This window comes from Athene cunicularia (assembly GCF_003259725.1).
Source record: "Athene cunicularia isolate RWA chromosome 3 unlocalized genomic scaffold, athCun1 chr3_part1, whole genome shotgun sequence".
Lineage (NCBI taxonomy): Eukaryota > Metazoa > Chordata > Aves > Strigiformes > Strigidae > Athene > Athene cunicularia.
Genome location: NW_020799097.1, coordinates 125407487 through 125434948, shown reverse-complemented (window position 1 = coordinate 125434948; position 27462 = coordinate 125407487). Strand labels below are relative to the sequence as shown.

Below are 27462 nucleotides of genomic sequence, written 5' to 3'. Positions count from 1 at the left end.
CATAATTATCATTGATCTGGTTTTAATACAGACCTGTTTTCCACCGAGTACCCTATTATCAGCTTGGCAGTGGGAAAAAACCTACTAACTTTGAAAACAATGGACAATGGAATAAAATGCAACATCCTTGTATAAGAAGCAGAATAGATAAATGGATCCTTCCAACCAGAGGAGTTTCCAGCTTATCTGACAAACAAGAGCATTTCAGTATAACATAGAAGACCAGTGTTAATGAAAGCATTTAATATTTATTTGGTGTAGTTCCATTGAAATTCTGCAAGAAAAGCTGAAAACAGTGTAATGGTGAAGAACTGGGAACTCATTCCTTCACCAAACAGTGCTTTATCATTTACACATAACCTCCATGATTATAAACATGATCACCTCGGTGCAATTTAGACATCTGCTAGTCTACAAGAAGTAAACTTCTAGCTCACAGCAGAGGCTATGAATGCCGACAGCCAGTCTCTTCCCTCTCTGAAGCCTCCTCAGTTGCAAAGAAACACCATAAACTTGGAAGAAATTTTATTTCCAACTGTAAAAATACTGTTCTTTCTCTACTCATAGCTGGCACAATAAGTAAAGGTGTAGGGGAATAAGATCCCCCCCAAAAAGAATGAAGCATATACAATCACAGCACATCCCCAATTTTATTTTTTTTTTTAATGTATCAGTCAATTTCAACCAAATTTGCCAGATGTTGATGGCTCACAATACTGAGGTTTCTACAAACTTCCTATACCTGCTTTCATTAGCAAATATGAATGCTGCTGAAGGAAGCTGCAACATAATACTCAGCCTCTGTTTGTTACTAGAGAATTTAATATCAGAATACTAGAAAGGGCTGAACTGCAGAATCTCAATCAGAACTCATTCTTGCTTAGACACCAGGGAATCCAGCCACACCACAGTCTCAGACCAAAAGGATTCATTGGGTTTGGCGGTTTCAGGTCTATTCCTCCTATCACCTTGACAGTGCTTTGCACACAGCCAATGTTCCAGTTTCCCTGCAAAATCATTAATCCTTTGAATAAGAAGATGCTGAAAGAACTATCAGGACTTGAAAATCCCTGCAATTTATAACAGATTAAAGGGAAATTAGTGTATACTAATCAGAAACTGCTTTTTCTCAAGCACATTTATAATACAAGCTGACAGTTTCATTTTCCCATTTTTGGCAAAACTTGACCTGCCTACTACAGCCTCCACACAGCCAACTTTAATGCAAGTAATCAGAATCAATAGTATCAGCTAAAAGCAAAGTCAAGAAAAGCACCAGAAGGTAAAATTCATACATACATAAATAATGTCTGCAATAGCTGCCACTTCTTTTAGTGGAATAAAATACTCAAAAATACATTTGAATTTAAAAATAATGCAGTCTTGTGTTCAAAGTATGGAACTAGAACCATGAAATTTTCTTGACTTTTTGCATATTCCACCATTGACTTATGGGGAATTTCAAACAATTTATTGATTTCTCGAATTTTCAGTTGTAAGATTCAGTGATATTCTGCCAAGTGCACTGTCACATCACTGCCTTCCATGGAATATCTGCTTTCAAGGTAATGAAATGAAATGCAGGGAAGTAAATATAGGAAATCTTTCATTTGTATACAGGAATATTATGCGGATATTAAAACAGAATGAGTTGCTCTTAAAATTGAAGACAAACAAAAACTACTCAAAGAGACGGCAGGCAAACTCTCCTTAAATTCACTAGGTAAACATGATGGAAACTATACACCTCAGACACTGCAGCAACAGAAACCACAAAATCATCTATACCAGCTACAGGAATGGAAAACCTGGGAAGGGAACAGAGATGTAGTAGACAGTAACAATGGCGTGAATTTGTAAAGCAGAAAGATACAAAAATGCTAGCATAACTTCAATCCACACAGACGAGGGCATTATATCGCACTGGAAAGACAATGCTCTTACTATCTTATGGCTTGGTTCAGAGCATGTCTGAATTTTTAATGACTATCCAATAGAATGTAATCAGAAAATATTCACAGACAGAAAGAAATCAAAAAACAAAACACCAGACAGACTGGGGAGTAAAGGTGACTGCAAGAAGATCAGACAAAAATATAACTGTGATTCCACGCATGTGATTTCCCATTTACGTTGACTTGCTCCAACATACGTTCCAAGATCCAAGCTTGCACTGGGAGAACATATTCCTGGACAAAGAGCTCTGAAAACATGAACAAGCTTACAATGACTGCAACAAGTCTGAAACAACAGTGCTAGAAAACTTCAGCTGTCTTAGCTCATCTTACTAGAAAAGCCTACAGAAAGATGACAATAAACACACAAGCAACATTACATGCCTCACAAGAAAAACTCAGCTGAATACCAGTAACAATTCACTTTCATATTTAGTTAGTTGAAAAGCATTAGGCTTCTACATGTTAAACAAAGCTACTGTAGAATTTCTAGTGGTCTGAATAACAGCATTGTTAAAAAAGTCACCTCTTTACTTTAGGTATAGGACCTCTAGTTTCACTACGATATTTAACTTGGCAGCAAATAAATAAAGAACTTACATTAGCTACATTCAAACTACATAATCTTTAACCATATTTTATTATTAGACCTAGAAAAAAAAAAAAAGCCTGATTGATCCCACAGGATCCTTTAAGAAACTATAAAAAACTATAGCTCTATTTCAAACTCAAGACAACTGATGATGAACACAGAAAAATATTTCTATACTTCAATACTCCTGTAAGTCTACAACATAATACAGTACTCTGTAGTACAGGATAACATCATACTGTCTATATAACACAATACAATAGTCTGACGGCTATATTAAACTAAGCAGTGATTTAACAAATTTCACTTGTGTTAACACAACTTGTTCTTCGATTTAGCTGCCTTGCTTCATGTATGGGCACATAAGAGAAGTACAGAACATGATTTTCAATCACAGGAAAAGTTTGGATCTCACTTTCTTCAAGCCCCTTATCAGAAAGGCTAAGTAAGACAAAACTTACCTCCATGAGGACCTGGGTCAGGAGGATCCAGAATGACACCTCCCCAACACTTTCCACTCCATCCTCCCTCTCTCTTTACTTTTATTTTTCTTTTCTTCTCCCATGTATCTCTCTGTTGAACAATATCAGACTGAATTCTCTCTTGTTCTTCTTTTTTTCGTTGGGTAACTGTCTGGACTCTCCCACTTTGTATGACAGGAGCATTAAGACCAGGCCAGAGGAAACCAGAACGTCCTTAGATTTAACAGAGAAAAATGATGGTTTATGAAAATCAGGACTGAAACTCTGCATGCTGGAAAAATGCAATAAAATGGAAGGTTCTCACATATTTCAAGGGTGTTTTATGATACAAAATTTACATTTAAGATCTAAGAATAACACTAAACAATCATATCAGGATTTTTTTTAAAAGACAAAATTATCTCAAGCAGTTCTAACACCACAGAAATTAACAGCAATTAATTAAGAAACACTATACACCAAAACGTCAAGACATGTCTTATTTGTGAATCTACCTTCACCAATCTCCTGGCCTCTATTGAGATTCTTCCTTAGCTTTTTCTTCCTTCTCTTTCCTCTTCCTTTCTTTACTCCCACGCCAGTCTCTGCCAAAGCTCCTTTCCATAGCTCATCAGCTGTCACTGAAATAAAAAAGCTTTTAATAAGTAATGTACAAGTACAGCTTGCACTGGAAACTGAAGCTGAACAAAAACTCCCCAAACCTTGAAATGTTGACCCTTGCTTGATCTTTCCTGGGATTTAAACTGTAGGATTACTGCCTTGCTAAGAAAGTGATTTCCTATCATTCATGTATTATACAATATGTATGTATGTATCTGGTGCAGAGATGTGCCTCTACCCCTGATTACTGCAATCAGACAGGCACACAGCCAGGTGCATGTTTTTTAAAAGGATTTTCAAAATCAATTTAAAGGTGAATGTTCCTAACCAGTAAGGTATTAATTCCCAGGCCATTAAAAGAAAATCATTCATTACTAACTCAGAGCTGAGATACCCTTAAGCATTTATCCAAGGACAAATATCAACAGCAGTCAACTTAAATCACTCCTAAAAATATCCAAGGGTTGACCTACTTTAAAAAGACAAAAGCTACAAAACACAAGAAGTTAACCAACAGCATGAATCTACTGGTGTTGTCCTGTTCTGACAAAATACAAGGTCCCCCTTATTGCCTGTATAAATGCAAAGGAATGGAAGGAGGAAGGAATGTTAAGACACTTAAAACAGGCTCATCACCCAGCTCAGGCTTTGGTTAGGCCTCCTCACTCAATGGCTGTCTACAGCACATGCACTGCCTTAAGATGTTTCACCCAATGTATGAGGGCATGACTTCGGAAGCATGTATTTAGGAGTTAACTTCAAACTACTATTTGCCCAACCCATGGAAATGTAGGATATCCTCATAAGTTAGACAAAACCGAACACACCAAAATGAAACTGTTGATGTGAAGAAGACACCATAGACAATATTTCAACCTGTTAGTCCACACAAGAAGGCTATCACCACGGAATACACAAGCATCACCGCTGCTATACTTGCAGATTAATGCTAGTATGCGTTTCACCTGGGGAGCAATGTTACTATGGCAGTTTAAATCTCTTGTCTTCTCTGATCAGAAACTGATTTTGTTTATTTAAAGTAGACAAAAAAAAGTCAGTAAGCACTTTTAAACAGGGGAATTAAATATGCTCAAATCCCTACAGTTTCCTATCAGCAATTCATGCTTGTTAGATTGATGCATGTGAGAGATCCTGTCTCACAGGCTGGCAAAATACATTGGAACTGGGGAGACTGTGCTATGTTGACAACACAGTGAAGGACAGGAGCTTTCCAGGATTTTCAGAGGTACCACTAAGTGCACAAATTTATTTCTGTACTGAATAAGTTTGTATAAGATGTCGAGGTGGCTACCCCAAAGGTATGACACCCATCTTTTCAGTCAAAATTCCTTTTCAAAGTGAGATGCATAACTGTGATTCTTAATCCTGAATCAAGTAGTTAACACTCAGTACACTGGAAAGGAAGGCCACACAACTCTACAAGTCCAGGAAGCTACAAAACAGTATTCCCTCAAGACAGGCAACAGCAGAATAGTCCAGAAAGTCACTACACACCTAAGTAACATATTGTATGAATAGTACAACAAGCCAAAACATGTAGTGCAGATTTTGGCTGTATTACAGACAAGTAGAAATTGTATATTATTGACAAGTAGAAATGCCCATGGAAAACAGCAACATTTGTCCCACTTCTTACATGTTGTGAGGCAAGAACTGTATTTGCTCCTAGGTAGGCCTCAGTCCCTGTAAAAAAGAAATTTCTCTCTGAAATTATACTCTTTTCTAGACATTCAAGTGAACCCCAATGCCCAGAGGTTTATGGTTAAAAAAAAAAATCCCACAAACAGTCACTGTATCAAATGGCTTGAAACCAGTGTCTGAACTGTCAGCCACTAAAACCAATTTCCAACCAGTTACAACAAACTGATGCACCCAGCTATGTGCTAAATGGAAAAAAAAGAACAAAAAAACCCAATCTTCAGCTGCACAGAACTCAAACAGAAAAACTCCATTACTCAGCACATTACTTTCAATAAAAGCCAAACTGTGATAGCTAGTAGACTGTCTACAAAGTAGTGAACATTACCCTAAGATAACAAACAGTGCACTAACGTTCAGTATAGAAGAAGACTGGTGCTAAGCAGAAATGCATGATGCAGCTTTCCATGTTCTAACATGGTCTGTAGAACTGTTGCATGAGTTGGAAGGTTGACAATCAATCATGCTAAGCTTCTTAGCTTATTCAGAAAACACTATGTAACCAGCAATTTCCTTTTTTTCTGATAATCCTGCTAGTCTGGAAACATTGAATTACAATAAAGGTATTTACTTTTTTTTTTTTTTTTTTTGCAAGGTTATTTTTATGCTGGAATGGTTCCCCAATCTACTGCAGTTTGTGTGGCCTCACAAAGGGTCATAACAGCTACAAAGGAGGCTGCAGAGGGGCAGCAACAAGTAGTTCAGAGACAAGAATCGGGAGCTCCTGAGCTGTTAATATACTCAAAAAAACTCCATCACTTTGAGCTGTATTCTAAATATCTGTATGATAAAATCACTTAATCCCAATACAGGAAAATAGCAAAAGTCACAGAGTAAGGAGATTGTTTTCTACCAAAGGAGACCAGTCAATGCCAGCAGATTGAGCAAGATGAGGTCAGACTGAGTCAAGTTTTGGCCTCAAGCACCACACAAATTCTGACAAAATTAGAACCAGCTGAAAATGTCACATTCGGTACCAAAGTGCAGTTCATCTAATCAGTCTATAATAATATCATCATGTGTTTGGAAAGCAGCTGAATTTAATCAGAAAGCCTACAGGCTACAGAGTTGAGAGTTCTTTAAAAGATGGCAGATACCACACTGATTTTAAGACAAAGTGACGAGAATGGAATATGGGAGGGATAGGCTGCAGACGAGAAGATTACAATGGTGGGGACATTGCTTACAACAGACAGACAACACAGCAACGAAGAAAATAAAAATGTGACCATAAGAAAGGTCAGTCTGACTCAGTAGCAAAGCACCAAGATGACTGGAGAGCAGATACACAAGTAGAAATGCCTTGGAGGAAATAACCCCAAACAGAAATGAGCATCACTATACTGCATTTCACATTTGCAGAAAATCTCTGAAATGAAGACAGTACAGTAGGTAGGTTTCTGCACCAGGGAAGGTTTAGACTGGATATTAGAAAGTATTTCCTTCCAGAAGGGGTTGCTGGGCATTGGAATGGGCTGCCTGGGGCAGTAGTGGAGTCCCCACCCCTGGAAGAGTTTAAGAGTTGGGTTGACCCAGCGCTGAGGAATATGGTGGAGTTGAGAACAGTCAGTGTGAGGTTAATGGTCGGACTAGATGATCTTCAAGGTCTTTTCCAATCTAGATGATTCTGTGATTCTGTATGCAGTCTTTTAGTGATCTGTAGCCTTACCTTTATTTTGCCTTTGTAAAATGGGAGACTGCACGTATTCCTCCAGAGTTAAAACAGACCCAGTCACAAAATCCACTGCACATTCCTAGTCAGTTATCAAAAAAAGCACGTTCTACTCACTGAAAAAAAGAAAATGTGTCATATATAAGATCTTATTTTATGGCCTAAAAAAAGACTATTGAATTTTGCTGAAAGCATCCTTTATGCAAGCTGATTGCTAACAACCACTAATAGTAAGTTTGTATGACACCACTCCATTGTGCTTAATCTACGTAAAAGATGTTTGTAATATTTTGAAAAGGAATTGGTTTTGTGTCTTTTTATACTATCCCTGAATGTCGGGAACCAGACAGCCCTGGTGCTCACTTCAGAGAAAGATTAATATTAGACCATACCTCAGTAACTCACAAGTAACAGTAACCCACAAGTTCAACAAAAAAGCTTTTACGGGTATGTCAGTGACAAAGGGAAGACTAGGGAAAAAAAACATGGGCCCTCTCTGGAAGGAAAAGGGAGACTTGGTCACATGGAGAAGGCTGAGGTACTCCATGACCTTTCTGCCTCAGTCTTCACCAGCAAGGGCTCCAGATATCAATCACCCAAGTCACAGAAAGCAATGGTGGGGACTGGGAGAATGAAGAACTGCCCTCTGTAGGAGAAGATCAAGTTTGAGACCATCTAAGGAACCTGAAGGTGCACAATGGGACTTGAGATGCATCTGTGGGTCCTGAGGAAACTGGCAGATGAAGTGGCTAAGGCATTATCCATCATATTTGAGAAGTTGTGGCAGTCTGGCAAAGTTCCTGCTGACTGGAAAAGGGGAACACAACCCCCATTTTTAAAAAGGGAAATAAAGAGGACTTGGGGAACTACAGGTCAGTCAGTCTCACCTCTGTGCCTGCTAAGATCATGGAGTAGATCCTCCTTGGAAACTATACTAGGGCACATGGAAAACAAGGGGGTGACTGGGGACAGCCAACATGGCTTCACTAACAGCAAATTGTGCCTGATGAATTTGGCAGCCCTCTACAATGGGGTTACAACGCTGGTGGATAAGCGAAGAGCAACTGATGTCATCTACCTGGACTCGTGCAAAGCATTTGACACTGTCCCACATTACATCCTTGTCTCTAAATCGGAGAGACATGGAACTGATGGATGGACACTCAATGAATAAAGAATTGGCTCGATGGTCACACTCAAGTCAACGCCTCAATGTCCAAGTGTGTGTAGGGTGATGAGTGGTGTTCCTCAGGGGTTGGTATTGGGACCAGCGCTGATATGGACAGTGGGATTGAATGCACCCTCAGCAAGTTTTCAGATGACACCAAGCTGTGTGGTGCAGTCGAAAGCTGGAGGGAAGAGATGCCATCCAGAGGGAACTTGACAAGCTTGAGAGGTGGGCCCATGCAAACCTCGTGAAGTTCAACAAGGCCAAGTGCAAGGTCCTGCACATAGGTCAGGGCAATCCCAAGTACAAACACAAGCTGGATGATGAGTGGATTCAGAAGGACGTGGGGTAGTAGTGGACGGAAAACTGACTATGAGACAGAAATGTGTGCTCACAGCTCAGAAAGCCAAACATATCCTGGGGTGCATCAAGAGAAGCGTGGCCAGCAGGTCAAGGGAGGTGATCGTCCCCCTCTCTCTGCTTTCACAAGACCCCACCTACACTGCTGTGTCCAGCTCTGGGGTCCCCAACATATGAAGGACATGGACCTGCTCAAGCAGGTCCGAGAAGGCCACAAAGATTATCAGAGGGCTGGAGCACCTCCCCTGTAAGGACAGGCTGAGAGAGTTGGGGGTGTTCAGCCTGGAGAAGAGAAGGCTTGAGGGAGACCTTATATTAGCAACCTTCCAGTACTTAAAGGGGGCTATAGGAAAAATGGGGAGGGACTCTTTATGAGAGAGTGTAGGGATAGGATGAGAGGTCCTGGTTTTGAACTGAAAGAGGGTAGATTTAGATTAGATGTAAGGAAGAAATCTTTTACTGTGAGGGTGGTGAGGCCCTGGCACAGGTTGCCCAGAGCAGCTGTGGCTGTCCGTTCCCTGGCAGGGTTCAAGGCCAGGCTGGACAGAGCTTTAAGCAACCTGGGCTAGTGGAAGGTGTCCCTGCCCATGGCAGAGGGGTTGCAAGTAGATCATCTTTAAGGTCCCTTCCAACTCAAACCATTCTATGATTACCACAAAGACTTGCTGTAAACCATATCAGAAAAGAATAACGTAGATCCCGATAAACTGAGATTAAAAGCAGATTTCTCTCCCTCCTGCATGATGAGTTCCCAGCTTGCTTAGAACATAAACTACGAAGACAGACAAATAGCAGTAAATTGGAAAGCTGAAAGGAGTAAAAATTTTGTAAAACAGTCAAGTAGGCTCACTTCTTCCACTTACAAGCAATTTTTGCCATTTTTTGCTGCCTTGTGGCAGCACAGCAGCAGAGATCCAAAGATGTTAATATTGACACAATAAAAAGACTAATGAACGTGTTATAATAAACATGTTTCTTTCAATGTACTGTTGCCCACTAATGCCATTATATCTATGCATCTGTATTACCTTAGGGAACTTAGTATGGTCTTTTCAATCACTAACATTCTCTTCCAGGTTTCAGCTTAGAATATGTACTTAACTTATTATCACATGAATTCTAAAAGGTATGATATTTCAACCCCTTTCCTCCTCCAGAGGCCAGTGGTTTTGCCACCATCTCCAAACAAAAATGGGATTTGGAAAAAATATTTCATGTTTTATGTGTGCAAAGGAGTATCTGCAAAAGGAATGTCCTGCTTACACGTTTTGTTACAAATTGCATGATAAATTATACAGTGTAGACTCAGCTGCTTCATGACCACATGGAGACATTTTTTCTCAGAGACAGGTCAAAGGCTTAAAAATCAACTCCTCTAGGAACAAAACCTCACCATACTCGAGTACTGAGGGCATTTCCTTGACCTTGTTTTCTCGTACAAACACATGCTTACCCGTCTACTGAGAAGAGAATGCACTCATCAGATCATTTATATGCATTCAAAAGCAGCCAAATTCATAGATGAAAAAGTCACCTAGAACTATAACTTTTAAAAATTTCGTGTTACAAATCACTAAAGGTTGAGATGTTTTTCTAAGGAAGCATCACTATGTGCTCATCCAATTCTTACTTTCTTCCAACAGCATCAGCTGCTGTTGGAGACAAGATGTTCAGTTAGATGGACATTTTGTCTGATGAGGCAAGGTTTGTCTCACATTCTAAAAGTTCATTTTTTAACTTGCTCCTCTAAGACACTACAGTAAGGTATAGTTTCCATATTCAGTATCTGATATTTTTGAAAGACATTTCTGAAAAAACACTATGGACTCGAAGTTCTTAGAAAACACATACATTTCTATCACCTCATCACAACTGGAAGTGCTGAGAACTGATTGAAAATAGGCCAAGCATTAAACAAGTATGAAAAGCAAATGATGGGCCCACTCTCAGATCTGGTCTCTAGATATAGCTGAAACAGGATAAGAATAGGGAACTCAACATGTCAATTATTTGTACAACTTTGACTCTTAGAGATTCCAGTTGTAGAAGAAGACATATTAAAAACAAAGCCATATCCACTCTTCTGTTCTCTGACATAGTTGTACTTTCAAAAGTCTATGTTACGGTTAGCATTTTAAGGATGTGCATCTTTGATAAGAACTATGCAACTGTACATTAGACAGTGAAAAGTCTGTTCATGTCCCTGACAGCTTATAAACAAATTCTTCATTACTGAGAATTGCATTTCAGTATTAGTTCTGAACAGGCAAAGTCTCAAGAAAGAGGTCATTTTGACAGTGTTCGTGAACAATTAGTGTAAGGTCATTTTTCTAAAGCAGGATATACTAAGTCCAGAAAGAAAATGAAGTTCATCTTTATAACACTTCAATTATATTATCTAATACTGCTATTAAGGTGAACAGTAATCCACTCACTTTCAAATTACACAAGTTTTCAGTGACAACTCCACTGCCAATAAATTGATATCCCATCAAATAAGAATTTTTAAACATGGCACTGATATGATTAAACTAAATTATTAAGCAGTCTCATCACTGAGGTACAGGCAGATTTGGATTACTCCAAATAAACTGGGGTTTATGATCTCTCCAAAAAAGACAACTGCAACCCTGTCTTACCATAGCTAACTGAAATAGTCTATAGGAGTTCTAAACATTAGCCTTTCCTTGTAAAATGACAGCTTGATTCAGAAACCTAGAAAGCCCAATAGGAGTTAATTTATTTTTTTTTAAAAACCCTTGATGGGTTTTAAAAAACATTGGCTTTTAACCTATATTTCTGTTATTTTTGATAATTGATCCCAATAACATTTTGGCATTCTTTCACCAATTTTCAAGGCTCCAAAACCAAAGAGAACTTCCAGATGATTCCTCTATTTGTAAAATGGAAGACAGTAATAACTGAAATGCTGTTCAGAAATCTCATCAAAACTCTCAAATTTCTGGTAAAGCTACAGGTCCAGTAACAGCCACCTTTTGGTAGAACTGATTGATGCATCAACCTGCTACTTCTGGTGAATTACACCATTAAATGAATCCTCAGTCACATGCCAGGGTGATGTATCACTGTAAAACTGAAAGTGCTTTACATTGTTTAAGCTGCATGTTGCTGATGATCTCAGGAAATTAATCACTCTTAACACTGTCCTTGTAAGTTATGTGCATTTCCATTATAGGAAAAAAATTTACAATTAAAAATTTTTTAGGAACCAGTGTTTAAATCATGTCAATCTACAAAATGTCCCAATAAGATGCTTCTCTATGTATTGTTTGGTACTTCCAAATTCCACTCACAATTTCCATGCTAAACAAGGGGGTTTTTTATAATTTCATGGTTACTGCACAATCACTAGATGCCCAGAATCAATTACGAAAGAGCGAGACAAATATGCCAATTTAGGAAAAATGTTATTTAGAGAAATGAGAGAACACAGACAAGCACTCTGCACACTGAGCTTGTTTTTAAGTGGCCACCAGAACTCTTCACTCCAAAAGCAATGCTTCTTTTCTTCTGACAGGTTGTGGACAGCATTTCAACTGCACAGCTCTCATAAAAATTCTGCAGCTGTACATTCAACCTGTAGCTGTTCACAGTATTTCAATGATTAAAGTGGCACTGGACATTAACCTGATGCCCAAGTGCGCCATTCAAGACATTTACGGATCACTCACCAGAGTGAAGGTGTACTTAAAAGACAGCACAGGCCTCAGTGCTGCAGCACCTAAACAAAAATGACGTTCTCTGCCTGTGCACACACAGTACGCTGTCGTGGTGTACGAGTTCTCTACCTGGACTTCTAAAGTACTTTTTCTCCTGCTAGGCACAGTAATCTTGAAAATAGTAGGTCTCTCTTTAATTTCTGAGACTCTGATCTTAAGCTTTAACTAGATACAAAGACAGCCTGAAAAATTCACAGTGATTTACAGTCTTAAGCATGTATGTGGTTTATCTACCATTAGTTTTCTTCTCACCTTGTATAACTATAGCTTCCTGAAACTTCAATTTTTACTATAGAATTAGACAAAAACCTAAGACTATTTCTGATTACATAGTTTTATCAGGAAGCAAAACAGCAGACAGACAGCAGAAAACAAGGAACAAGCTAAGACAAAGGCACTGAAACACTGTTCAAAATTATTCAAAGTACTTGAGAACAAAGGGAAAAAACCCCAAACTGTCACTCCCAAAACACTCAATTCACCCTCCTCACTGGAGCTAAGTCAAGTCACTAAATTTGAAGTTATGAAAGTACAATGTTGCTTTAGTGTCATCTTGTACATTCTAGTGAAGTTCTACTCTCCATCTTCAATACTGTACAAGGAGTGAAATACACTAGAATCACAGATTCACAGAAAAATTAATGATTTAAGGGACTTCAGGAGGTCCTTGATCTAATTCTACACTCAAAGCAGAACCAATCTCAAAGCTAAATTCAACTTCAAGATTATGTGAGGATGACCAGAGACTTGCTCAGTTATATTTTGAATATCTCTAGTAACAGAAATTCCACAACCTCTCTGGACACCCACCCTGGTCCAGTGTTAGACCACCCACACAATGGAAAACTTTTTCTGACTGTGTAACCAGAATTTTCCTTCATCTAACCTGTGTTCACTGTCCTTTGCTGTTTTCCTACACTCCTCAGAGAAGTGTGTCACTGTCTTCTTCAGAAACATAATTTAGGTTTGAACGGACAAGAGGATTTTACCAACTGCAACCTATAACTCAAGCAGGGCTACCTCCCAACTTGCTCAGAAGCACCTCATCACAGAAAAACTAAGGTATCAGTTAGCTAAATAAATTGTATTTATGCACCTGAAGAAGAAAATTGATTTACATCTACAATCAGGTTGCCAAGAGACCAGTTGCACAAAAAACCTAGCCTAGAATTCCTGTAGCAGAAATAAAAGGGAGGAAAAGATTTTCTGAGTCATCCCATGTAAGTAGAAAAAAATTCCTTCCATTCAATGTTAGAGAAGCAAAGAATAAAAACCACTGCCTTCACTCTCAAAATTTCAGAGCTAAGGTGAGAACAGTAGCCTAAACCTCGGTCTGTAACAAAAACTTCAATACTCAGGCAACTGGTATGACTGCCACAGCAAGACTGCCACAGCAACATACACTAGAATAGCATCTCAATCCTACATTCCAGGTTCCCCATTAAGGCAACTATTCCCTAACAAGGCATATAAACTGCATATACAAGTTGCAGGTTACAGAACAAAGCCACGGTACAAAAACCATCTAAACTGAAATCTGATAGTAACAGGTTAAAAAAAAATTAATTTTATTTTCCATGTAAATTCTGCCTACAGAGGCAAAAATCACAACAAAATAGAGACCAAGAAAAAAAAAAAAAGAACCAGTATAAATTAAAGAGACTTCAGATTTTTAATGAACTCACATCCATCAATGAGACTGGAAGAACAAAAATGTCAAAGGTAGCTTTCTCCTTTTACTCCTTTGCAAGCACAGTACGAAATAGTATTATTTCAAATAACTGAGTATTTATCAATCAAGAACAAATGATCAGGTCAGTAAGTGACCCAAGGTTAGAAATAGATTAAAAGAAACATTAATGCTACATCTATTTTGATTTAAAAGAAACTTCCTTGAAGAAGTCAGGGCCATCTGCTAATAGGAATTTGCCAGCTGTTTTAAAAAATAGAAGCAAAATAATGACTGTAGCATGACTTGTAAATAGTGTTTGTAACAATGACACACATTTGTTTGTAAATGACACACTACCTGATGAGATAATTTTCACATTTTAAAGTTTTAGAAGAGAAACCTGAACTTCAGGTCAATTATAGCCTACCTTATGTGACTGCTCATGTATGGCAGGGAAAGAAAAAACTGTTAGCAGTGATAGCTGCCAGTATAACTGGCACTCGATCCAGCAGCTGCCTGAAGCGAGCCCAGGAAGGGCTTTCAAGGGGAGTGAGGTACATGCAGCTGGCTCAGGACAGGAGAGAGAAGGCAAAGAAGTGATGGTGAACCTTACAGGGAAAGGAAAAGATCCTTTAAGTTAATTCAGTAGTCAAGACAGTTATCAGGGATCTGGAGACCCAAACACTACTTGATTTGAAAGACTTCAACCTTGCTCTCTTGTTTTCAGCAAGAATATGTGTGTGTCTACTTTTTCAAAAATTCCATCCCAAAACCCCCCACCTTTCTGTTTCCAGACACTCCCCCATCAGTACTTAAAAAGATTCCTAGGACAGAGGTTGGCACAGAGCAGGCTACTTGAACTATTTTAACCATCTAGGATTTGGCAATGAACTGCAATTTAAATCACTTAGGTCAGGAAAAAGAGTGCTCAACTGTACTTTTGAATCTGGGCCTTACAATGTCTTACCTTCTCTCTCCACAGTCTTATAAATTGTGCCTAATAACAATATCCTTAACTATAAAGCATTTAATGTAAAGGTGTTAGGCAAAAAGGTACACAGAGCAGCTGTCAAAAGAGCAAAACCTCCAATTCATTTCAGTGGCTGAGCATGAATCAAACATGAAGCAAATGATTTAGATGTCACTTTCAATTGCACATATTAACATCTAATTTCAAGCACAATACGTACCAGTGGCTGAAGGCATTCTCACAATTACATGAACTACCCAATTCAACAACAGAAGTGAACCATCCAAAACAAAGATGGAGTCTGATTTCACATCCCTTCATAATCTTCAACTGAACTCATACATTGTTCAAAAACTGTGAACACAGGTGATACCAGCAGTTATTACTGACAAGCTGTGTTTCTCATATAGTGTTTTCCTGTTAGTTTTAAAAGTGGAAGTCTTTAATTCTAAGACTTACTCAGTCTGTTTAAAGATAATTATGGAAACTAATTCCTTTAATAGGTTGAATCCTCTCAATTCAAAAGGGAATACTGTGCAGATGATAATACAAATAGATGCATGAGAGGAAAATATTGGATGGATTACTTATAATGTGCAAGATTCTAAAGCTGTTTCATCAAAATCAGTGTGCTCATCTCAAAGGAGAACTGCCCTTGCTACTTCCTTTATCTCCACTGCAACTGTATGCCATCACGTGACGTCATAGTTTCTTGACTGCCTGTCTAATCCCAATCCGCAAGCAGAAAAGCATGGATCCGTAAGAAATGAGATACAGTGCTGGATTACTCTCAAGTTTCTTAAGTGACCATGCTCAAAACATTGTTTTCTTCAACTGCAAAAAGAGACCCATTACATTCTAAATGGAAGTGTATGACGTGTATCTGATACTGAGTTCTGCTGAAAGTTAATGAGAACATAAAAAACTTTCCCTGCCTCAAGTGATGCCTTAAAAAAAAAAGCAGCTCTACAGGACCTTTATACAACCTAGGAAGTTGTGAAGAATATAAAGTATTCAGTCTAGGCAGGACACTACTGAGTCCCTTGAATAGGAGGTGGTATTTAACTGTAGAACTGCAAGAATCTGCACACTGAAAATGTCTGAGAAAGACAAGAACTACTTCAAGACCATAAAGAGGAACATGAGGCCATGTAAGAGGTTAGTACCAAGGGACAGATACATGATGGTTTTAGATAAGCTTCAAAGACTAAAAATTAGCCCTGCACATACTTGAAATGTTTCCACTGAAAACTTAAGTTCATTTCTATTTCTCACTGCTAGCTGGATTTTAAATTATTTTAAAATTATTAAAAAAAAAAATTCACTCTGATCCTCAAAATAGGCACGGCAGAAAAAACGAACAATTTAAACCAACAAAAATTCACACAGGACTACAGAAATTTAATATAAAATGTGATTAAGAAACAGGCTTTCAGGAACTGATTCCTCCAAGTAAGAACACAAACACAGAGATTTATACCGAGTACAACTGCTTCAAGTATGCGAGGCCTGTAGAGACAAAACATGTTACACTGAGTCTGAATTTATGTTATTGGTCTAAATGATTCTCCCTTGATGGTTACTAGTTCTATAACCTCTGAACAATCATCATATTCCTTATTCTGTATTCTAACCTAAGAGAAAACATCACCTAGCAACAGAGAAACTAAGTTCTTGTAATTCATTTGTAAGGGTAGTTAATGGAATTGATAGTGTGAGTAGGAAATTTTTATAGAGTTCCAGTATCAAATAAAAGTTCTTTATTCTCACATAAACTTGGATACACAACAGATGTTGAGAAAATTATGATAGCCGGTTTGGATGATTTGGGTCAGCAATAACTCCTATGGCTGGGAGACAGCCACAGCATTTCAGTATTCATGATACATTTGTGTGCCTTTGCTGCCTTCAGGAATGACAGCCCATATACTGCAATCTAGTTCTGTGGCTATCAAATTTAAATGGTCTGTATCTCACACCTTCCTCATCTACAGGTCAGACAGATATGTACTTCTACCATTAAACATACAGCGCTTTTTATCAGCGTTTCTCAACAACTGCAGTTTAAGCATCTGTTCAGAACGTCTGGATTGGTGGGATTTCCCAGTCTGTGTGCCTGCACGTAAGAGTACATAACTGTACTGAGAGGTAGGGAACACGGATCTGCCCTGTCCTCTCAGACAAATGTTGGACTGAAACAGGCACACGAAAGACATTGTCTGCAAATACCAGGTCTACTGAGACACACTGAAAAAGGAGGCAAGACTTTTCAGAGGAAGTCATGTATTTTTTTAAACGTCATTTGAAAAGCCTCAGGCCCTTCCAAATCTCTAAATAAGCATGTCATGTGATATTGTTAAGTAGATGGAAACTGAACTGCTTCCCTTAGCGGGGAGGGTGGAAAGCAGAAAGGAGGAAGGGACAGAAGCTAAGCCTGGAATAAGAAGATCATTTAAAATCATTTCATTACAAACTCACTGAAATATGTCATAGGACAAGAATAAAACCCTGTGTGTGCTTTTGTGTCAGAGTCGAAGGGGACAGCTATTTGGGTAAGGATCATAGACTGCCTAGGATAACTGCAATTCCTCCTACTTAAATTAATTTCTTCTATTTAAATGAGTTAAACTCGTTGTAATAGTTAAGTTGAAGATACAGGTGACCCCACTAACAAGAGCATGTTAATATTTTTAAAAGTATGATGGAAGAGAAGTAAACTTTTACTAATGAGATAGAAAAGTATAGTCACCTTTCTCAGACACAAAGGACTGCAATTTGGCTGACATTTCACATGAAAATTGTTTCACATAAAATGGTCATATCTGCATTTTTAACGTTACTACTTCTGAAGCAACTGCACTGCTAGAGGATATGAGCAATTTATACTGTTGATACCTACTTCATTTCAATTCTGAAGATTTTAGTTTTGACTTCTGTCACAGAAACAGTTATTAGAATAACTGAAACATAAAACCCTCAGACTCACGAATCTGACGGCTGCTGTCTCTGCTGAATACATAAAGGAGGTACACTTAAATTCTTCCAAGTGGTTACATCTTACTAAGCCAGCCAATAGTTTTAGGTAGTTTGCCTAAATATAACTTGTTTAAAATTTTATTAAGTCAAACAATGGAGATGCCATCACAACAAACACTTTTAATTCAGCAATCTAACAAACATTTTTAATTAAGTCACATAACAAGACAGCTGGCAAAATTCCTGGTAAAACAGAGCTCATCTAGACTTTGTGAATACGAGCATAAGCATAATTAAGGAAACAATCTAACCTGCAAACTGTAATCACATTGCTATCACTTGCAGTGCTGTATTTTAAATTTAAGATAAACAAAATAACAAGAGTGCTCAGCTCCTTACATATTCTTATCTCTTGACTGCTTGGGTTCTAAGAAAAAGTTCTAAATGAATTTTTCCTGCAGTTGGCATCCTTAGCAAACCTTTACCATGAGGGGCCTCTGGTTCAGACTGCAGCTTTTTGCAGGTCTTTTGAGACCTCTTTACCCTCCGTTGTTTGAAATCAGTCAACCGTCAAAATTTACTGGGTAAGACAGTCACCATGACTGTTTAAAATCCATTTCTTTAACAAATGTAAAGAAAACAAATACAGTATTCTGCCACTCAGATGTTAAGAAGAATAGGAAGAGACCACCAATTCTAAGTGTCTGATTTTGCAGAGCTCTTGTACTCTATGAATTTGAATCCATAGAACAACTTTGACTCTTAAATTGCTGCAGTTATCTCCTCCAGAGATTATGTTCTTACTATTCCTTCTCTTCCCCTATTGGATAGGATAAGAAACCACTAAACAGATGGAATGGCCCCTCACCTATCTCAGTTCACAGTCCCAAGCACAAATTTAAACAGCCATAATTTCTCAATTATGTTAAGCATGTGTGCAGTCCTTTCAGGACTGAAAGAAAATACTGCCGCTGGCCAGACAATTAGCAGGACATGATCAACAGTTCTTGTTTAACATATTATTGCATTTCAGTTCTTTCATTTTTGAGACAGCAGTTTGAATGGTATGCCTTGCTTGCGGCTCAAAAATAATTTGGAAAATAAACACAATTTATGTTCTCAATAAAGGGCTAGGAAACAGAGGGGAAGGTGTTTGCCCCTTCCATCCATTGACATACATTAGATGGATTCACTGTGACATAACACAAACCCTTGCTTGCTATTAAAAGATAATAAACTGACCTTGTGCATGCACTTCTGACAACAGCTGTAGTTGCAGCTATAATCTTAGGAGATATGTAACTAGAGTAGATACAAAAAGTTATTATATAGAGATTTTCATGACTGTATCTCTCCAAAGCAAAATTTTCTTTTCTTCTTCTGTTTATTACAGATAATAATTTTAATCCAACTCAAGACTTACACTTATTGAAGAAACTACTTTGTCTCCTTTGCTCGACTGTCACAGTCCAGGGGGCAGAGATGGAACACCGTGTCTGGAAAGCCCATGCCAGGCTAGAATACGAACAGCAACTCCCTTTCACTGGCACAGAAGCAAACCCTGAGAATGAAGACAGAAAGGTGTTTACATACAGGACATTTTCTTCTTTAAAACATTTCCTGCAAATATACCTACCAGATAGAAAAAACAGTAATATTTACTCATACAGCTTAATTTCCAAAGGCAATCAGACTTGAACCTTTTGTCTTGAAGTACGAAGCAAGTTGCAGAAGTGGGGGAGGAAATACTGCATTACAAATTGTCACAAAGAGGAGGCAGCTAGAAGACTTCTAACATAATGCTGATAGATTGAGAATGTGCCCTCAAAAAATAAAAATATTGTCCGAGCAGCAAAATGTGCAATAATGCTCCTGGACACAATCAGAAGTGATAAATAATTATAAAATACTGTATGTGCTATGAAGACCAAATCTGAAATCAGCTTGATAATCCTGCCTCATATTGTCATCACTGATCTGTTTGATGGGGCAGAGTGGACCCTCAGTGAGTTTGCTGATGATACAAAAGCGGGAGGAGTGGCTGATACACCAGATGGTCATGATGCCATCCAGAGGAACCCTGACAGGCTGGAGAAACGGGCTGACAGGAACCTCACAAATTTCAACCAAGGCAAGTGCAAAGCCCTGCACCTGGGGAGGGACCATATGCACCAATACATCCTGGGGGCTGAACAGCTGGAACGCATCTTGGTAGAAAAGGGCTTGGGGGATCCTGGTGACCACCAAGCTGACCATGAGCCAGCAACGTGCCCTTGCAGCAAAAAAGCATCCTGGGCTGCATTAGGAGGACTGTTGCCAGTGGGTTGAGGGAGGTGATCCTTCCCCTCTACTCAGCACTGGTGAGACACACCTGGAGCACTGTGTTCAGTTCTGGGTTCCCCAGCACAAGAGACATGGACATACTGGGGAACTGGACATTAGAAAAAGGTTCTTCACTGAAAGGGTGGTCGGCCACTGGAACAGGCTCCACACTGAAGCAGTCATGGCACCAAGCCTGTCAGAGTTCAAGGAACGTCCAGATGATGCTCTTAGTCCTATGATTTAGTTTTAGGTAGTCCTGAGAGGAGCAAGGATTTGGGCTCAATGATCCTATGGGTCCCTTCCACCTTCAGATATTCTATAATTCTGTAAGAAAGTCCAGCAAAGGGTCACAAAAATGATTAAGAGATTGGAGCATTTCTCGTAAGAGGAAAGTCTGAAAGAGCTGGGACCATTCAGCCTGGAGAAAAGCAGGCTCAGGAGGAATCTTAGCTATGTAAATATAGTTATCTGAAGGGATGGGACAAGATGCAATATGGGCATAAGTCTAAAAACACAAAATTCCACCCAAACATAAGAAAACATCTTTTTTTACTCTCAGCTGAACATGGTCCTGGGTAATCACTCTAGTTGACCCTGCTCTGAGCAGGGAAGGTGAACCAGATGATCTCCAGAGGCTTCCAACCTCAACTATTCTGTGACTCTGCAAATTTGTGAACGTGACATACTCCGGCATCCTGAAAGGAGAATGCACCTCCAGAAGTACCTTCCCCGTGGCCCTCTAGATTTGATTATTACAGAGCTAGCCAATTACACATGCTCTTATGTCCAGAAAGATTGCTTCAATATAGCATGGTGGTACATTTTCTGCCAGGTGGTTCAGTTAATGCAGAAAGGCTTCCAAAGCCAAAGGGAGCATGTTATAACAGCTAAGGCTCAGATGCTTACCCACAACAATGAAAGCTAGATGTACTCTTAATTTATTGACCAGCACAGAGGTGTTGTTCTTTAGAAGTAAGGAATACATATTTTTCCTACTTACTTAATCAAACAATCCAAACAGTGAGCATACTGAACACATTAAAAAGGGCTATACTGTCTTGAAATCAATTATTCAACATATTGTTCAGAAAATGACAACAAAATTTAAAAAAAAAAAAATTTTTTTTTTTTTAAAAGATTGGTGCCACATTTACCACCTTTCACTCTACAGGTACCAAAGCAATTTCAAAGCGGAGGTTACACACTCTTAGTAGTAATTCATCTTCTTCATCCTGGAGTTCTCTTTGAACTCTTTTGTGAATAGTTTCTGATCCTGCTAACAATCATCCTGTAGATTTGGCCCATAACTTTTCACAGTTATTTTCATTTCAGAAATAGCCGCTAAATCTCACCACCATCCCACCAAGGGGTACCATATGGAAATCTCCCATTTCTTTTTCCAGTGAATAATAATGCGAAGAATTAATTTAGCTTCCCTGCCTTGCCATCTCTGAGTGCTCCTCTTACATCCTGTTTGTTAAACTGGCTCTACATTCACTTTGACTTATCTATTGGAGCAATACTTTATTAGCTAAAACGAGATAAATAACATCAGAAACAACACCACTAATTGTCTGGGCCAGGCTCATTCATACATTAAAACATTACAGTGAGAAAGTCATTGCTTTGTTTGAATTGGTCCATCTGCACTTCTAGCAGCAGAGGTGATGGTTTCTTTCACAGCTCTGTAATACAAAAGCATATTCTAAATTCTCTGCCTAAGAAACAAAATTTGGAAAACATTCATTTGGAAAACAAAACGTAAGAGGATTAGTTTACTTCATTATCAAAAATATTTGCAATGCAATTTGCTTTTGGTTGTTTGTTTTACTCCTACTTTCATTAGCAAAAAAATTCCACATTCTAAATACCATCTTCTTCTGAAATTATGATGGAAATCTGAAAAAAAGTCTATAAAAAGGCAATAAAGTCAGGAAAAAATGACAACAGTAAGAAGAATCAAGAGACAGTGGAATCAGATGAATCACTTCTGCAGAAATAAAATTCTGACAGAATGGTTAGGGCATGGAAGAGGACAAAAAGTAAAATGTCAGAAAAAGAAGCAGTCAAATAAACACTAGTGTGATACAAAAAGGTCAGAAGACCTTCAGGAGATCTCAAGAAGTCTGGTGATCCAAAGTTATTTTTAAAAAGTACTACAACATCCGACCATTATAATTCCTAACAGAAATTGCTAAAGGCCAGGGTGAGATATTGGCTTCACTGAAAGCAGTGACAAATCTATTTTCTTTCAGGATTCAATCTTTTTTAAAAGTGTGTGATTTATACTTTTAAGACTGGTAGTGAGAGAATACCAGTTCTGAGATGGTAATCAAAATTATATGTTTAAGGAATGCTCATGGGCTATGTTGACCACATTCTGGACAATAGGAGATGGAGACCGTTCTGGACTCTGAATTGCAGCAGGACAAAAGAGGAGGAAATGGCAAAAAAAACACCCCAAACCCGTATGATTCCCACAGTTCGAAACACTGACTATTGGTATTTAATAAATTATACCCACACACTTCTGTACACATACTGCTACCAAGGGCATAAACACTTTGAAAGGAGAGCAAAGAATAAAAATATTTATGGAATGCAGTTTGAAACGTCACATCTCAATAAAACATCATTCTAACATGTAAGTATGCACAGTTATTGCACCATATCCTCCATTCTCTATACATCCTCCACAAACATCTGTGATGGGATTTTTATTTTAAAATCTAAAATGCTTCTTACAATAAGGTATTCAAAACTGAATCACCTGTAAAAGCAAGACAGTGTCTTGCCACTAGCAAAAGACAGATCAACAAAGCAGAAAAAAGAAAAAAAGCATGCTTACTATAATTTTCTGTTAGTGCAGAGCATGACTTAACTCCTCAGTGACACTTACTTCCCTGCTATAAACATTACAATTAAAACCCTGCACCAGCTTTTAAGTGCTGTCCTTCACTGGCTAAATACAAAATTTTATCCAAGTATAAATATACATCCACTCAGCGCTAAAAATTCACTTAACAAAACCACTACAAAACCATTTCATTCTTCTCACAAGATGCAACAGAAGAATGAATCTCAAGATAGGCGGAAAAGTAAACCTAATGGTTTAACAGTCTTATTTCTGCAAACTTTAAATCCCTAACAGTTTTCTTTCTAACACTCACCCTAGTTCATATCAAGTCTACTACTTTACTGTACCCATTTCATTATAACTTTCCTAACCTTTATTTCTGTTACATACTGGTTTAACATGCCACCTTTAGGAGATTTATGCACTGAGTGAAGCATCACAATGCCCAAAATTGGCGTGCATTGCCATTTGCTTCCTGTATCACCTAACATTCTGAAAGACAGCAAGCATGCTGAACATCGACATATTTACAAGTGAATGCCGTGTTCAGCAAGCCTCACTGCTAATTTTTGGTTTTTTAAAACAATTGGCAACAATTTAATAATCCCCTCTACTTTCCACACAAATTAAATACAGAAAACTGTTCTTACCCTGTTCTGTACCTGAGTGAAAGAAAGACTGCATGAATTTGGTTTCAGCAGTGAGAACCGTACTGTAAAAAAACTTTTTAAAAAAGCCATGAAGATGCTTATTTTGTAGTTACAATTAGAAGTTTGCAAAAATTGCTCGAGTATAGTTCCCGACATACACATGGCAGGCTCTAGGACTGAAATAATCACATTCTCAAAAGGTTCGTGTACAAGAAAACAGAGGTGTTCTGATTAAATTCCAAATTGCAATTCTGAAGGTATCAAACACTATTAACTTAGCCTCTACTGGGCAATGAAGTTGGCAGGTTTTTTGACTTTTTTCTGTTTAACATTTTGCTTGCTGCTTTTAATTCAACTGAAAATGTTATGCACAGAAATAATACATGCAACAGGAAAGACACTTCAGAATCATTACTGGTTTTTTCATACCATCTTGTAAGCACTCAAGAAAGGCTCATGTAGTAATGAAATCTTTGCACTGCTACAATCTGCTTTTTAAAAAACCTTCCCGCTACCTTGGAAAAATTTGGAAGTGAAGAGCTTAATTTCTCAAACTAAAAACTATACATTTAAAATCACAGAACATGGAAAGGGTCACTATCTACCCAAGCTAAGCACGGAACACAAAACTAATCAAATCAGAAACAGTTAAGAGGGTCACACCTGAAAAGACGGATTATTTTAATAAATTATTTAAGAGCAGTTGCAGCCTTTTACTTTTCTTGGTCTACTTATAAGAATTTTATTTTTTTTTTAGGATATACTCTGTGATTTTTCAGTGAAAATGTTTCCCTCCACCAATGAAACACCACTGGCCTGCTTTCAAACGTCCCTGAATGCTCAAGCTTTAATTGCTGTTTGGCTACACAGTGGGCATCACTTCATTACAGGTTGCCCTGAAGATGAAAAAGAGACCAGAAATTCATTAACTGCTTAGATTTTACTTTTGTTTTGGTTTGTTTTAGAGGATAGTAGAAGCTAAAAATGCTAGAGAACTTAATTTTGCCTTTGAAGGTGAAGGAAAAGGAATGGTCATCATCTGCTAAAGGCAAAAAACATGTCCAGCTTCCATGCATTTTAATACTAAGCTTGAATATACTTTTAACAATGTAATCTGGTCTTTCCTCCCACCTCAGGCACCAGCTTTCCCTGAAGAACACACAGGCATTAATGTAGCTCATTATGACTTTTACCTAGAACTTAAGCACTTACAAGCAACCTAGGTTGTATAAACGATTCTGAGACAGGTTCACCAGTATTTATTAGCAGGGTGCATAGCTAACTGTATACAACGACTCTAACAATGAAAATCACTTTGGAGGAAAAGTAAAAACAAGAGACAGAAAGATGTAATGTGCATCCCAAGGCAGTCTCCAGTGCAGATGACATTCCCCCGTAAGAATTTCCTATAGTACCTACACACTTTTCATCAGGACCATTGAAGGCTCCTCACTGGATATACGCAGGCTGGTTGGCTGTTAAGCACTATGAAGGCATGTCATGGCATCCCCTAATGAATCTAAAGCCTACAGCCCAGAGGAAAGCAAAGGGAAGAGAACTGACTCCTGCCAGTTGCTACCCACCAAACACTACTGGGATTCACAGCTGCAAGGTCAGAAGCACAACAGCACAAGAACAAGGCGAAAACACTGCCCCAAACGCTCTGCAACAGTGCCAGGGCAGCATGGGTTAAAGGGGACAGAGCTGCTGAAAGGCAGGGGGTGAAGTTGCAAATGGAGGGCACTTAGCAATACTCGGGTAAGGTTAGTGCCGTGGGCTAAGGTACCCACGGCACTGCCATAACTACACCTGCATCACCTTGTGTCAAACCTCAGTAGTATCCACTGCTTAAAAACATTGTATAATGAAAAGACTTTTCATTTTCTAAGAAGCGTGCAGGTAAAAATAAACCCACATCTACATCAAAATTAACTACATAATTCAGAAGATGCCACCCAGCAGAAGTCTTCAGTTATACAGTATTATTTCTCATACAGCAAAAGTAAATTTTGCCAACTTTCTAACCATAACTTTAGGAGGACAGATCCAGAGTCAACTCTGATCCTTAGTGGAAAAAAATATACATGTTCTCCATTCCTCCTAAGTATACTTTAGCCTCTTCTGGGAAAAATAATACATTAAAGGATTGAAAATTGACTGCAGAAGATTAAAAAACAGAAAGAAATGGCTACTGAAGAATTAGACAAGTCTAGAAAAGAAACTTAGACTCCTATCAATTAAAAATGTTCACAAAGACGTAAGAGGAGAAAGGTAGAAATAATGGGAAGAAAACAATATTTGAATTAAAAAGCAAACCACCTCACTCCATAATCTTAAGGCATATATTACTGTGGCCCAAGTTACTGTGATGGGACAAATAGGTTTCCAAAGGCACAGCTGGCCTGCCCCAAACTCTGTAATGATGAGCAAGATCTGCACGCCTAAACCCCATTTATGATCTGAAGTACACGTTTAATGCAGGCGAAGAAAGAAATGCGGAAACTGCTAAGTAGTGACAACAACCACCTCGTCCATCGATGACAATGCAAGTGTAAAGCTAGTTATTTCACAAGGTACTTACCACATTTCCCATCCTGGAAAGGAATAACACATGCAAGAGCAACTAGGTATACACGACCTAACATTTGTTTAGAATGTCCCACCAGCATTGTTTAGATATAAAACCGAATTCATATCTAGCTCCTGTAGGGCTCAAAGCAATCGAACAGACAAGGGAACGTACGCAGCTGTGGTGTGTTCTGATCCATGCACATGGAGAGCAGCTCCCACTTCTCTACGTGGTGTTTTTCAGTCAATCGTTAAGCCGTTTAATATTGTGCCACAGTAACCATAAATTATCACAGTGGAGCCGCGTCCAACGATCAGCACACTTTTTCCACACTGGAGTTAATACAGTGGAGGGAAAAATCAGTGCAAGGGTTTATAAAACACAAACACACATGTGTGCAGACACCCACGTACGGCTGCCTCTGAAGCACAGGCACGCTCCTGACCTCCCTGTCCCCCAGCAGCCCTATGAGTGTAACCTCGGGGCACGCAGGGGAACAGGCTGCTCCCACCAGGTCAGCCCCCAGACCTACGGGACCGCGGCAGAGTCACAGCAAACCCCACTCCGTGCTCACAGGCACACACACACATGTGCACCCGCCTCAGGGCCCGGCCTTCCTTGGCGACTGCCCGGGCCGGCCCGTTGCCACAGGAGACGAGCCCGCGAGCGATTACTGACTCCTCTCCCCGAGGCCGTGGCCCCGGTGCTACGCGCTCCCCCGTCACCACCTCACCTCACCTCGCCCGCCGCTCGGAAGGCGCCATAGGCGCACACCCGGCCGCCATACTGACCCCTTCCCCCGCTCCCGGCTATCGTGCTTAGCTGCCCGCGGACTGCCTGATGGGAAAGCGAAGGCAGCAAGAGAACGGCTCGGGGGAAAACTAGGCCGGAGCGACGCAAACCGACGGCTGACACTTTGCTGAAGCCCTACTGAGAGACTTCCACCGCCCGGCCCCTTCCCGCCGGCAGCTGTGCGGTTAAGGATCCATCAGGCAAGCGGCTGAACAGCCCCAAAGCAGAGGCCCGTCGCAGGACCCCACCGGTCGCCGAGGCCTTGCCCGACATTGGCGTGGGGCTGCCCCCCACCCCGGGCCGGGGCCAGGAGGCGGCGGCGGCCCCCTCCCCGCTCTCGGCACCGGGGCGGCCTCGGCGCGAGGG

General features: G+C 39.3%; 1 protein-coding gene across 1 annotated transcript in view; it reads right to left on the bottom strand.

Moving 5' to 3' along the window:
* The window catches only part of LOC113478008 (28S ribosomal protein S5, mitochondrial-like), a 62073-nt gene that overhangs the window by 34276 nt on the left and 335 nt on the right, over positions 1 to 27462 (bottom strand). Inside the window, exons 2-5 of the mRNA XM_026844701.1 lie at positions 27043 to 27141; positions 19330 to 19467; positions 3524 to 3649; positions 3009 to 3242 (exon numbers count right to left, since the gene is read on the bottom strand). Coding sequence (XP_026700502.1) covers positions 3009 to 3242; positions 3524 to 3649; positions 19330 to 19467; positions 27043 to 27141 — 597 coding nt within the window. The remainder of the gene's footprint in view (positions 1 to 3008; positions 3243 to 3523; positions 3650 to 19329; positions 19468 to 27042; positions 27142 to 27462) is intronic.